General features: G+C 31.6%; 1 protein-coding gene across 2 annotated transcripts in view; it reads right to left on the bottom strand.

Annotated features, from left to right (window-relative positions):
* LOC142317258 (uncharacterized) overlaps positions 1-15,588 on the bottom strand; it is a 422,958-nt gene that overhangs the window by 22,027 nt on the left and 385,343 nt on the right. For both annotated transcript variants that reach the window (XM_075353665.1, XM_075353666.1), the window contains exons 3-4: positions 10,106-10,261; positions 3,113-3,495 (exon numbers count right to left, since the gene is read on the bottom strand). In XM_075353665.1, coding sequence (XP_075209780.1) covers positions 3,113-3,495; positions 10,106-10,261 — 539 coding nt within the window. The remainder of the gene's footprint in view (positions 1-3,112; positions 3,496-10,105; positions 10,262-15,588) is intronic.

A 15,588-nucleotide genomic window follows, 5' to 3' on the forward strand; every position in this document is an offset into this window, starting at 1 on the left:
AGAGACTCATCACAGCAGTTTACGCTGCAGGCGGGCCGTCGTGGAACCAGTTTGGTTTTTGCAAAGATAGATTTATGTTAGACGCATTGGCCAACGAATGCTTTATCGCTAGAGATGCAATGAAGACCATGAGGAAAGGGCGTAAGGTTAATTACTGTACCTTGTGATATTAGATGTTAAAAACGCATTCAATTCTGCTAACTGGTATAAAATCATGCTGGTGGTATTGGCCCTTGACATACTGCCTACCTAATGATATCATAGCCAAGGAGGGTCCAACAGGAGCCTCCTGATCAGCACATGTGATGTCATTGTGATATGAAGGATCACGAGGGATGTTCTCCAGGATTCTGTGCTGGGATCTATTCTTTGGCACCTTATGTACGACAGGGTGTGTAGGATACCTCATCCATAGAGGGTACCTCTTATAGGATTCGCCGATGATCTGGAGTTGATAGAGGTATCAGAGGGCCTTGGTAACCTGGTCGCACTTATCTGGGACTCTTAACGTAGGATGCAGCGTTGAATAGACGAGCCTGAGCTCTAGCTCATACCAGATAAATCAGAGTTAGTCATAGTGAAGGCCAAAAATATACATAATATTTCTGTGACAATCTCAGGGAGCTGCATCCAGTTTAAGCCAGTTGTTAAATATCTCGTAATCTGGGTTGATACGTGGATTAACTTTAGGGTTCACATCCAGAAATTCAATGAGAAGGCAGGTAATTTGGTGAGCCTGATTTCGAAGCTAATACCTGATAGAAGTGTCCCTAAACAGGCGGGCAGGGTGCTGCTGTACTGTGTATCCAGTTTGGTTCTTCTCTACGGTGCCCTTATTTGGGCTGGAGTTCTGAGTACCACTCTACATCGTAACCACTTGGTTTCAGTTTTCAGGCGTAGCTGTGTTAGAATCTACTCTGCCTATCAGATAGTTTCTAAGAAGGCCACTGGTCCTGCTGTGGCAGATCCCTGTTGACTTAGTCGCAACTCTGATGAAGCATATCTGGAGTGCTGCTATGCTCGATGATCGCCGTCTGGTGGCTAAGCAGGTCAGGGTAGCAGTGGTGGGAAAGTGCGGCTATGGTGGACTGGCGGCTAAGGGGCACTGGAACTTTCAATATCAGATATTTGGATATCAATGAACCATGGAGACATGAACTATGCCTTGACATAGTTCCTCTCAGGTCATGGAAGTTCAGGTTGTATATCCTCAGATTTGGCATGGACTACTCTGATCTGTACCCAGTCTGTGATCATGTGGAGGAAACTGCTTTCCACTGTTCTTCGCATGTCCACAATTTGTGACCAAGAGGAATACTCTAGTCACTAAACTTAAAGTACAGAGGATGTTTGGCTCAGAGGTAATGGCTCAGAAGTAATGTTGGTGCTGGCAAGTGATTTCTAACTGGGCAAGTGGTGTTATGGACAGGCTGTGTGTAATGGAGGACATCAGGAAAAGAAGAGCAGTGCCTCCTCTGAGGTGCAAGGTCATGGGAATGGCATCCTGTGGACTGTTTGGAGGGTTCTGGCCTGCTACGATTATCCAGGCATGAGGAAACAGAGTGCACTCCTAGTACTGACACTCTTGTCAGTAGCTGCTGTCAACCCACTACCAATGAGAAAGCTGCTCCTTCCCTGAAGTAATGTTTTGTTGCAGTTCCAGGGAAGGAGGATGGCAAAGTAGAGAATTCTAATTCTCTACTTTGCCACAAAATTATGCACAGGCACAAATACACTTATGTAACAACTAGTGGAAGTCATGAGTCTGAAAAAACTATTGTACACTGGTATCCAAATTTGTATAAAAGTAATTTATCTTTACTAGGATGTGAATCACAGAACCTTCAACTTCAAAATTGATCGGGTTCAAATCCTGGTCAGGCATGGCATTTTCAGATGCTACAAAAATTGTCATTCATTTCATCCTATGAAGTAATACCTAACGGTGGTCTTGGAGGTAAAAAAAAACTTCAAAAATCAGCTGTTAATCTATCGATTTTTTGAAAATGTTATAAATTCTGAAATAAGTTTCAGGTGCTATTGAAGAAAAGTGGAAAGCAATTTTTAAAGTGTTACAAAAAACTGATATTTCATGTTGCAATATTTCTAAAATGGTTGAGTTTGTGATGTCTTTGCCTGGGACATCTGCTCCAGTTGAGAGCTTTTTCAATTATGGGGAACATTTGACCTGCAGAAAGGGGTAGATCTTCAGTATCTACTTTTAAACAGCTGCTAAATATTAAAATTAATTCAGAACTTTCTTGTTAAGTTTATGATGTAATTAAAATAAACAAACCATTTCTGAAAAAGACATGTCTAGTGAAAAACATAACTGAATAAATAAAGTTTGTTTCAGTAAACTGTTAAGACTTTTAAGTAATTTCAAAAATATGTCCTGGGTTGAACCCAAAAAAATATGGTATGCCTATTTATAATGAGCATCTCCACTTTTTGGGTTGTCGGTTGATAATCAACACTATTCACTGTCAATTCAATAGAAAAGTGAAAACATTAATAATTTTATTTAGGTGTTCTAAGGTAACTTTTATTTTAGGACCTCAATTATTGCTATTCACTACTGTTTTAACACCATTTTTATTCAGTGCATATTTCCTGTGATATTTCATGTTTACTGGAACTATCAACATTTTAAGCAGGTGTAATTAATCATCTTGAATTAGCATTCCTGGATTGGTGCGTAAAGACTTAACTTTTAGTTCAGCAGTTAGTGATTTTGGTCATCAATTACAGTAAGCATAAGGAAAAAAGTTAAAATATCAATCTCCAGTATTGATCAACTCATTAAATACATAATCTACAAAGAAAAATTTAACAATATTTACTAAGGCTATTTTTTGCAAAAATGTGTTTCCAGAAATAGATATCTTAAAGATATCTTGCGATATGTAAATTAACCACTTTTAGAAATATTCACAAGGTGCTTCTTTTGGAATGTTCTGGTTATTTAAACATTTATCTATTGCACCAATATGGTTTCAGTCATCATTATATCTACCTCATCTTCCATACTAGATTATTAAGCAACGTATGTGAGGTCATAATAGTACAATTATTTTAACTTATTCTATATGTTAATTAATAAATACTGGACCTGGTATTCTCCATATTTGTGACCATTAGGAAGTCTTCGGCGGACATTTGAATCACCACGTGGACTAATACTGATTCCTTTAAATATAGTAGGTGGCGTAGTGGTCGGCATACTTTTTCTAGTTGAATCAAAGCTTAAAATTAAACGATCAACAAAAGAACCAGAAATTCCTGTTCCATGTAATGTGGTTGTCATTTCTTGAAGTGCTGGTGATTTGCTGGTAGTTTTTGAGTCTTCTGTTATTCGTTTATTAGTTTCTTCAACCAACCAATTTAAGTTGTTTGTTACTTCAGATGTAACCATATCTTGCTGTGAAGTATTTTCTAAAATGTTTAAATCACCATTGTAGTTGTCTTCATGCCTTGTTATTTCTTCAAAAACAACTGCAACATTCAAAACAGTTACAAATATATATTTTGTTTTTATTATCTCAAAAATAAATATAGAAAATATTTAGTTATTTATATATTTACTTATTTTTAATATATATTAAGTGGATTTAATTGTTACTGTCATTAATCACTAATAAATGCCATAAGCATGCAGTGGAACTTCACCTGCCAATATTTAATGGAGCTCTGTTAACTAAATATAACTTATCCATTTGTATTTTATCATATTTCATATCCTTCAATCATCAGGATGCTACTCCTTAAAACACTTCAGGCATTACAGAACCATTAGTTTGTTAGGAATGCCTTACACTTACCCTAGCTGCTGTGCTCAGAACTCTTTATGTTAATTAAATACTGATTAATTTACACATTTTCACTGTGTAAAATATGGTATTTATTGATTTAAAATAAAAATTTTTTTTAATTTGAATGGATCTTCTTCTTTGATTCCTTAACAAACCTAGTACATTGCTGTGGATGCTGCTGTAAAACAAGCATTGTGTATGATATTTTTCCAATGTCTCCGGACAGTACCTGCAAGTTTTGCATAAGCTACATTTAGTTTCTGGTGTTTTAGGTCATTCTCAATTTGCTTGAACCATGTTTTCTTTGGTGCACTTCGTTGGCTCTTCCATGTACAGATCGTTGTCCTCATAGGAGATGGTATGGAAGTCGGTATTCATGCATTTGGCATATGTGCCCAAACCACCGCAGCCTGTGCTTTTGTATTTCAAGATCAATTGTAGATTGTTCATTATTACATCTGAGCTTGATTGTGTAATTTTGCAGATGATCACACAGTGATACACATGGAATGGTTGGAAGGCAACAATTGCCTGGACAATCCTGCTGCAGACTTCTGTTGATGATGAAATTCTTCTTTTCTTGGATTAATGATTCAGGGTTTTTGAAATTACCAACCAGCTCAATTTGTATTCTGGCTAGGTAAACAGCAGGTAATGAGCCAGTCATTAGAACCTTGGCTTTTTCAGCTTTAATTTTGAGATCGTATGGCTGTGCTGCACTTGCAATGTCATACAGGGTGTTTGTCACCTTGGCATCATCATCCGCAAATATAGTGCTATCATCAGCAAACATCAGGTCTGTCACATAGCCGTTTTCACTGTATTGGATACCGCGCCAGTCATTAAAGACTTTCTGCATAATTGCATCAATAACAGTATTGAATAGTACGGGTGAGATGATACAACCTTGCCTTACACCGGTTTGTATTGAAAATTAATCAGACAGTTCATTACAGATGCGTATGCAGCTGCTAGAGCCATTGTATATTTCTGTGAGTCCTCGGATGGTTGTGGCAGGCATAAGTTCAGACTTCAGTGATGGTCAATGGACACTGTCAGATGTCACCTTGAAATCTATGAATACATGACTGTTCACTTCCTGCAGCATATTGCTTTTCCAACATTTGTCTGAGAGTGAAAATCTGATTGCAGCAGTCTCTGCTGCGATAACGCATAATTTTTGAAAGGAAAATAAAATTTTAACAAAAGTTTCTCTTTTAAAACAATTCAAATTTTCAGCTTTAGAACGAGCTAAATATTTTAGATTAAATAATTTCTCAAAAGTTATATCCTGAACTTTGATTCCCACTTCATACAACTTTAAAACTGGAATTCTGATTAGCTGTGTTAGGGTTACTGCTTTATTTTATTTATAAAAAAATAACGTCTGACTTATTTGAAGTTTCTCTTCAATGATATAATTTGAATAATTAGTGCTTTAACATTTTTCTTATATCCATTTAAAGTAAAAGTATTTGGTAAGCAAGTATTTAGATTTCTGAAATATTTTTAACACTTTTGAGAGTAGAAATATTGCTCACACATCTGGGAAGACCAAACAAAGTTCTCGCACTCATACAAATGGGCACAGGTAGAAAATTTTGAGCACTGCAATAAGTAAGCAAAATAAATTCATTTACACAGATTCAAATTATTTGTAACTGTTCACACATACATTTTTATTTATTAACCAAATAAATATTACACAAAAAGAAGTCAATTTCATAATATTGTACATGTAACATACTTAATGAAGCTAAAACTTTATTTCCTGAATAACTTTTTTTAGGTTGTAAATTATTTGTTTAGTTTAATTACACGTAAATGCTGTGAGATCTATAATAAAAAAAGTTAAAATTTCATGATAATCTCTTTACTCATTTTAACAGATTTTTTTTTTAAGGAAAACCAGCTGGGGTGAATTGAAAAACCAGCCTGGGGCTAGAACTGACACTGTCTATTTACAGTACAGTAAATTTAAATGCAAAGAGTCATGAAGTAACCATAAATATAATTATATACAGATGAAATGATATTCTGTTTTCTTCTTTTGTCTAATTCATACAATTATATGTTTCACAGGCAAAACCCATGATAAGAACTTTTCAGCAAGTGCTGTTTAACCAACAAGGATCAATTTTAACAGTGAGAAGTGCAGAAATCCCACTTTTCACCACAGAACTCGTTTTTGCAATAAACATAATTACTCTTAAAGAATGCAGTGTTGATTAATGGCTGTTTTTTATTTCTAATTCTTTATATATATTACCACCGTAAGATATGCTGATAAATAATATATCCCTTTCTTTAGAAAACAATACATTATGTGCTGTCTCTATTAAATAGGGGAATTAAAAAAATCTTACAATTATTTATAATAAAATTTTAGGCATAGAATAACATTATCACTTTTACTTACATTAAATTAAATTAAGGCTATTATCAGCAACCTATTTTTTAATATTATTTCAGGTTTTATTTAAAGTGCATAATGTTTTTATATCTAATTACAGCCTTGTATTTTAAAAAATTCAAAAAGGTTTGTGTTCATAAATCTTTTATCCATATTTTAAATTTTATAAAAATCTCTTTTTAAGAATGAGTAATCATGTGTAGTTGTTAAGATTTTGTAATGTTTTAAAAAAACAATAAAATGATTTCTTAATTTGTGGATATAGAAATTATATAAACAACTGAAAGCCTAAGCATATGCAGAAGAAAAGTAATTATGTGATTCTTACTGAAAACTCAAACATTCAGCTTATTCTTTCTTGAAGAGAATTGCATAGCACATCCTACCTTTCTGTTTCTCCTACTGATTGCTATATGTAATACATTTCACTCTTCTATTCAAGACACAGTTAGCATGTGACTATTTTATTTTATTATGATATCTACACTGCACTGTTATGGAATAATTATTTGTTTCTGCATATATTTCCTGAATAGTTTAACTTTTCTCTAGTAAGGGGCATATTTTAAAGTATAGGCTTACAGTTTAGCTAATCCATGAAATTCAATTAAGATCAAAACCAGCTTTAAAAAATAATTAGTATATTAATTTGTAATTTTGTGTAAGGTACAAATTTAGTAATTAGTAATAAATCTGTAGCCCACATAACTATAAACCTGTACAGGCTTTTTTGTTTTTATAATGATTAAACTGTCAATAAAGAGAATATAAATAAGTAAATAAATAAATTAATGTTTTTAAATAGTATCATATTTAAATACTATTATATAAAATAAAAAAATAAAAACAACTATTTTAACTCATTTATATATATATATATATATATATATATATTTATGCTCTTAAAACAACTATTAAAAAAAAAAAAAAAAAATTGGAATGGTCTGAATCTAATCATTCAGAAAGCAGGAGAAAATGACAAAACTGATAATTATAATAGTTTTTATTTATTTTCAAGCTATAAAATATTTCTGCAGAATTATATTAAATCTTTTAATTAACAAATTTGCTATATTTTATATTCTTAAACTGAAAAAACATACTTGGCTGCTTCATAAACAAGAAACAACTTCCAATAAAAAATTATTGATATTCTACTTGATATATAAATATATATAAATAGAATGTTATGAAGCATAACTGTTGTTATTCTGGTATTCTAAGTATATCCATGAGAAAACTAACAAAAGGTATTTAGAGAACTAATTAATATGGCCATAAAAGGCAAAAGGAAATTTTTAAATTAAGAACACCTATAATTCAAAATGTAGATGGGGTTTAAGAACCTGAAGAAAAGGTGTCAGATGAATTAGTGGAATTTAGAGAAGCTTGAGGAAGAGGAGGTAAAGAAGATTTTTGAGGAGGACATCACAAAGGTCTGAGTAAAAAAGATAAGTTAAAAAATGTAGAGGAAGAATGGGAGAATGTTAAAAAGGAAATTGTTAAATCAGCAGAAGCAAACTTAGGCGGAACAAAGAGAACTGGTAGAAAACCTTGGGTTTCAGACTATATATTGCAGCTGATGGATGAAGATAGAAAATATAAGAATGCTAGTGATGAAAAAAAGTAAAAGGAACTATTGACAATTAAGAAATACTATAAAAAGAAAGTGCCAACTAGTGAAAGAAGAGTGGATTAAAGAAAAGTGTTCAGAAGTGGAAAGAGAAATGAACATTGGCAAAATAGACGGATAGTTGGAATACAGGAAAATTAAGGAAAATTTTGGGGTACGTAAATTAAAATTCAATAATGTGTTAAACAAAGATGGTAAACCGATTTATAATACGAAAGGTAAAGTCAATAGGTGGGTGGAATATACTGAAGAGTTATATGGAGGAAATGAATTAGAAAATGATGTTATAGAGGAAGAAGAGGAAGTTGAAGAAGATGAAATGGGAGAAACAATACTGAGATCTGAATTTAAGAGAGCATTAAAAGATTTGAATGCCAGAAAGGCTCCTGGAATAAATGGAATACAATACCTGTAGAATTACTGCGCTGTGCAGGTGAGGAAGCGATTGATAGATTATACAAACTGGTGTGTAATATTTATGAAAAAGGGGAAGTTCCCTCAGACTTCAATAAGGTGTTATAGTCATGATACCAAAGAAAGCACGAGCAGATAAATGTGAAGAATGCAGAACAATTAGTTTAACTAGTCATGCATCAAAAATCTTAACTAGAATTCTATACAAAAGAATTGAGAGGAGAGTGGAAGAAGTGTTAAGAGAAGACCAATTTGGTTTCAGGAAAAGTATAGGGTCAAAGGAAGCAATTTTAGGCCTCAGATTAATAGTAGAAGGAAGATTAAAAAAAAACAAACCAACATACTTTGCATTTATAGACCAAGAAAAGGCATTTGATAACGTAGACCGGATTAAATTGTTCAGCATTTAAAAAAAATTAGGGTTCAAATACAGAGACAGAAGAACGATTGCTAACATGTAAGGAAACAAACAGCAACAGTAATAATTGAAGAACATAAGAAAGAAGCCGTAATAAGAAAGGAAGTCCGACAAGGATGTTCCCTATCCCCGTTACTTTTTAATCTTTACATGGAACTAGCAGTTAATGATGTTAAAGAACAACTTAGATTCGAAGTAACAGTACAAGGTGAAACGATAAAGATGCTACGATTTGCTGATGATATAGTAATTCTAGCTGAGAGTAAGAAGGATTTAGAAGAAAGAATAAATGGCATTGATGAAGTGCTATGCAAGAACTGCTATACGAAAATAAACAAGAACAAAACAAAAGTAATGAAATGTAGTAGAAATAACAAAGATGGACAGCTGAATGTGAAAATTGGAGGAGAAAAGATTATGGAGGTAGAAAAATTTTGTTATTTAGGAAGTAGAATTACTAAAGATGGACGAAGCTGGAGCGATATAAAATGCCGAATAGCACAAGCGAAACGAGCCTTCAGTCAGAATTATAATTTGTTTACATCAAAAATTAATTTAAATGTTAGGAAAATATTTTTGAAAGTATATGTTTGGAGTGTCGCTTTATATGGAAGTGAAACTTGGACGATCGGAGTACCTGAGAAGAAAAGATTAGAAGCTTTTGAAATGCGGTGCTATAGGAAATTGTTAAAAATCAGATGGGTGGATAAAGTGACAAATGAAGAGGTGTTGTGGCAAATAGATATTACGGCATCGTGGAACAATCGTTTTAATATTGGAGGGACAGGTAGAAGGTAAAAATTGTGTAGGCAGGCAATGTTTGGAAATGTAAAACAAATTGTTAGGGATGTAGGATGTAGAGGGTATATGGAAATGAAACGACTAGCACTTTTTGGCACAGACATCGAGCTGCAGACCAGCGTAGAAACATGGTTGAAAACACAGGTGGCTTTGTTCTATGACGAGGGTATTGGAAAATTGGTGCCATGCTACAAAAAATATTTAAATCAGAGTATCGTCTATGTAGAGAAATAGAAAACTGTGTACTTACACAGTTACACAGTTTACACAGTTAACACACAGTTACACAGTTAACTGTGCACTTACACAGCTTTTTACTTGTAACAAGTACTTGTTACAAATAAAACAAAAATTTTTATTTTCACTGTGGTTTTAATTTCGTGACTGAACGGACCTTGAAAAAAAAATAACCCTCGTTTAAGTAAGGAATCTCACAAATACAGAAAATGTTTTAAAGAGGGTTGGATATGTTAAAAAATATATGAAGGAAGAAAGGAAGGATGGAAATTGTTAAAAATGTTGCATCGCGAGGTAAATGGAAAGTGATCAGAAGTAAAGTATATAAAATATCATTATTATATATTCTAATTATTGCTTTATTAGAGAATTCTTACTTGTAGTTGGCATAGGGAAGTTATGCGTGGCACCTTCAAAATCTAGAACAACATCTTCCTCTAAGTTTTGAACAGACTTTGCTTCTTCTAATTCAACTGAATTAGATTCTACATATCTGTGTCGGTGAGGTGGAAGCACACTAGCATCATTATCATCTGAAAAAAATTGGATTTCACTGAAGTTTGTTATATTGCTGGTATATTAACAATTAAAATTAAATAATAGTTTTTTGATGTGCTGATTGAAATTTTTCTCTTCGATATAAGTTGATAAATCTTATTTAACAGTGAAATATTGCAATCCTCATCACATTACTTTACATCACATTATTATATGTGTAATCGCAGTATTAAGAGATCTTTGGGGTGTTGGGTGTATAAGAAATAATTATAATGTAGTAATAGTAGGAGAATATTTTTTCTAATCTTTGTACAGTTTTGTTTATAATAACCGGTTCAACTGTGGTACTCCTATAGTTCAGTGTAGTTATGAAGGTAAAATATTAAAATAATACATAACTGAATGTATAATTGAATAAGTTGACAATGACAGACTTGTAGATACACTGTTCTTTGGTTTTTTATAAACTCTATATATGAATGTATTTTTAATATTCTATTTTCATCACCTCACTATAAAAATTATCTAATATAATTAAACCTAATGATGGGAACTTGTTCTTGAAATATGTCATTTGACATAAAGTAAGACATTCGAAAACAAATTTAATTAAAATATTTTTAAAAAGTTTTGAATGACAAAATTTGGAATAAAACTGTCGATTCATGTTTCAGGAAAAATTCTAGTAATCATATGTTACTAATCACTAAATATTGATAAATGGAAAGTGTGATTTTTTTTTTTTTTAATATAAAAGCACCATTAGTAATCAGTACTAATTATTACCTAAATGATTATTAATTCAGGTTTAACCTTGGATATAAAAATAATTCAAGGTTAAGTCTGAATTAATAAAGCCAGAGTAAAAGCGATTCTTTTACTTATTAAATGTTGTCTTGTTTAAATTGAAGTAAACACTGTCACCAAATGATTTTTATGATTTAGTTCAACCAAAGAATAATAAATGTTGAAAATTCAGATGAAGAATTGGTTTTGACAAGATAATGCAATTTTTTTCGTCTTTTTTGCAATTAAATGTCGTCTTGTTTAAATTGAAGTAAACACTGTCACCAAATGATTTTTATGATTTAGTTCAACCAAAGAATAATAAATGTTGAAAATTCAGATGAAGAATTGGTTTTGACAAGGTAATGCAATTTTTTCCTGTCTGTGTAAGAATCCAAAAAAAATTGAACAAGTACACAGATGTACTACTTCTCAATAATATAATTTTATATTACATGATTTCAGAGTAAAATTTAAACCATATAACATTAGACTGAGCCTGTGTATCCTGAAGCAATTGAGTTAGCAGATCAACCATGACTACAACTGGATTAAACCAATGTTACACCAATCAAAAAAGATATTTATATTATTTTCTGGTGATTTATTTATTCATATTAAATAACTGATAATTATTTTTAATTTATAGTTAAGAATTACAGAAGTAAAGTAAAGTGATTAAAACATACCGTAACAGTTTATTACATTTCATAAAAATGATTTTGCAACTGGATTTAAAGGTAAAATTTTATGTCCTTTATTACACTAATACAAGATATTTCATTCAAATCTTTATTAAAATTGATTAGATTTTATTTGTATTTAGTTTTTAATTAAGAATTATTTAAAAATGTGTTGATTTAAAAAATATATTGCATTTTTTTAATAAATCAGTCAATACAGTATTTTTTGTGACGTTCACAAGAGGTCAACCAAACATCCTGTGAATAGTGTCTAAATTACTTTGTTTACTGACAGTGAATAAAATTAATTTATTTTATTTGAAATTGTAAATAAAAAAATTAAATGAATAGCCAATAATTTGTTTTCTGGGATTGTTTTATAATTGTTTTATAATTGTGTTTTTTCTACAGTTTTTATGATAAGCCTTGTAATTTGGTTGAACTTTCAATGAATGGTACCTAGACTATTTTAATATGATATATTTTTTTATTTAATTTGAATTGAATGTTCGGATAGAATTATTTAGATTCCAATTAAAGATTAAAAAAAAATAAAAAAGCAGTTAAAAATGAAACCACATGATTTTTTTTTATAATTGCATCATTAAAATTTTCTTTTATTTGTTCAAATCCAATTGGACGTGTCTTAAATTTATTTAGTTTTTTGATATAAGATGTATATTAAAAAAATATATTTTGGTTATTGAGTCTCAGCTTGACACTACAAGTATGTATAGTCATAGTATCATGGAGTCTCAGTAAATATGAGTAGCATTGTCAGGAGTAGTTGCATGAGGCAATGACCAATGATATTGAGTGTTCAGTTGTGACGAGTATAAAATATTGGTAAAAACGTTTTACTAAGATGTTTTGTAATTTATACCTCTTTACTAACAGTATGATACTTTCAAGGACTGATGAAATCTATGATTTGGGTTTATTTCTTGATGAGATCTATTACTTTTAACAATCATTCATTGAGAAAACTAATTAACTATACATTAGGAATTTTGCTCCTTTATGACAACAAAAGGGCTCATTCTGTGAGAAAACAAAATAATAGCTTAAACGTTATGTAGAAAATTTTCTATCATGTATTTGGCCTCTTTTGACTATAATCTTTTACCATACTGATAGATGTTTTGGGAAAAACTCTTTTGAGAATGAAGAAAAGAAAATAGTGATTATTTGACTCTACTTACATATCTTAATGAATCAGTGGCAGAGTAATGTGATGCAGTAATACAAAATCTGTACTGATTTTTATCTATTTTCTATTTTCTATTTTTTTTTCTATTTTTATATATGCTCGATACTTTCCGAGAACCGTTAGAAAAATTCTCAGTGCTACAAAGAAAACAAAAGATTTTTCAGAAATGTTTATTTTAACATAGTCACCTTGTAATTCAATATATTTAAACAAATAACTTTAAATTTCGTTTATATAGCGCTATAGTTCTAGAAGAGAAAGTATTGTAATCGTTCAATTTTGGCATATGTGATTTTCACCGCATCTTGACGTTTTGACACCTGAAGAACCCATAAAACCAAATGGAAATTTTCCGGATGTTATGTTCATATGTAGGGAGAGATTACTAAAAAGCTAAAGGTTAAGAAACAGGCGCTACGAATCGTTAGTGTAAAAGAAAACTCCAAGGGTGTAAGAATCGTAGCTGCCAGTGAAACCGAAAATAAGATTAGACTAAATGAAGTGGTCAATCAATACAACATTAAATCAATTGTTGCCAAGCCTCTGCGGCCTCGTATTATCGTATATGATGTGCCGCCAGAGCTTGGCGAAAAAGGCTTCTTGGACGCCATTCGCATCCAAAACACGAAATAGACGTTTTCTGAATTTAGTAATATTTTTAAGCTCATATTTCGTGCTGGCAGAAGGGAAAGTGACAAATTCCATTATAATATAGAGTGCGATAAAGAATTACGTATGATTTTCATAATGAAAGGTCGAGTGTTTGTAGATTTCTCATTTTGTAGGGTTAAGGATTACGTTAAGGTGAGTCGTTATCGTTGTTTTGGGCTGGGGCACGTGGCGAATTGTTGTAAAGAATAAGATCTATGTTCGTTTTGTGGTAAGGATGGCCATCATGGAAAAGAATGGTTGATGAAGAGGAAGGAGGGTCGCCTGTATGCCCAAATTGTTCTCGTGTTGGGAAACCGGCCGGGCACGACTGTAGATTAGATGAATGTCCTGCGTTCAAGCGTGCGCGGGACATTCTGTCGCCGGATCGATATAAGTTATTGCTTTTATTTATGTTTCTGTGTTTAAGCTGTGTTTGTGTTTATTGTTTTGTTTTCTAACATCTCTTTTGTTTTTGACTACGTTAGTTTATTTTGTCAGCCTTGGTATTTGATGATTATGTGTTTTTTTTTCTTTAAAAAAACACATAATCATATAAGGCTGACAAATGTGGTTATATCTGGTTTATGTTTTTGGGTTATTTTAGTGTTCTGTTTATGTTTTATGTTCTTGTTTTGGGGTTTATTATTTTGTCGTTTGTTTTTCATATTCTTAATGTTTTTATTTGGGTCTATCTTGTGTTTCTGTTTTGATTTTGTTCTCCTTTTCTGTTTACGTCTAGGTTACGAATACATAATACGTGCGTTTACATGTTTATTTATTTTTTTATAATTGAGACGAATATTGAAAATTTCAAGGACAACGATTTGAAGAAAAATGAAAAATCTTCGCTAATTCCATCACGTGTAACCCGCAGATTCTGTCTAATGAATTCGTTAACAAGGCAAAACAAATCTCTCGTTATGACAGATGGAAGACCAGTTCGTTCTTCATTATGGACATCTCCCTATATTAAAATATCCACCATCATCGATAATAATTTAATCGATGAATCATCGATGGATGATTCATCCATCACATAAACCTCTTTCACGCTGTTTATTTCAAATATCTTGCATTAAGAAACCGAATCACAGATCTCACTTCATGTGTGGTGATGGCATTCTCTATTTTTTTATTTTATTTTTAACCACCCATAGAAACAATATAATTACAAAGAACGCACTGAGAACTCGCACAAACCATTTAGTCATATGACAGACCGGCTGAATAGGAATAGATATGCCCAGGTTATTAAGGATGCGCAAACGGTATTATTTTCCATATAACTTCGTATTTGCCAGTTTTTACCCCATAAATATTAAATTAAAATTCCTAGAATGCTTTTTTGTTTATTTAATGATTTATTTTTAACTATTTCTACACTGGATTTAAATAATTGATTCAAGATACAAAATTTTGTCGATCAACAATAATTCACTGCAGTTCTGTATGTATGACGATTTGTCTGAGGAAAAATTGAAGTTGCATTCTCTTTGAGAATTTTCCAATTCTGTAACAAGACATAAAATATCTTGTTTATTATATTACTTATTAAGAATTTAAGATTTATTGATTCGTATCGATTCATTTGTGAAGTTTGATGTTTTTAGTACGGAGCGTAGTAACTTTTAGTTACTGCTTACTATTAATTATTATTTCTGGTTACATCAATCGTTCTATTAATATTTCTTTCTTGAAACTTGTAAGCGAGAATTATTAATGTAATAATTCACTCCATACAATTTAAAAAAAAAAAATAATAACTTAGCAAGGACTGAGGAAATACTTTTTTTTTCTGCCAGAGTTCGGATATTTAGGTTCGAAGACGTGGCAATTTGTAAGAGTGGAAGGTGAAAATAAAATTTATGTTTCTGTAATGGGTTTATTGTGGGTTGTTTATGCTACGTCTTGTCTTAGCCTGCGTGGTTAAAGCAATTTTGAACACTTAATTTTATATAATCCATGCGGTTAAAACATTTTTGTATTTCTATTTCTGGTATAGATACATTTTTATTTTTTTTATTTAATTAAT

This window comes from Lycorma delicatula, chromosome 1 (assembly GCF_047948215.1).
Source record: "Lycorma delicatula isolate Av1 chromosome 1, ASM4794821v1, whole genome shotgun sequence".
In the NCBI taxonomy this organism is placed as follows: Eukaryota; Metazoa; Arthropoda; class Insecta; order Hemiptera; family Fulgoridae; genus Lycorma; species Lycorma delicatula.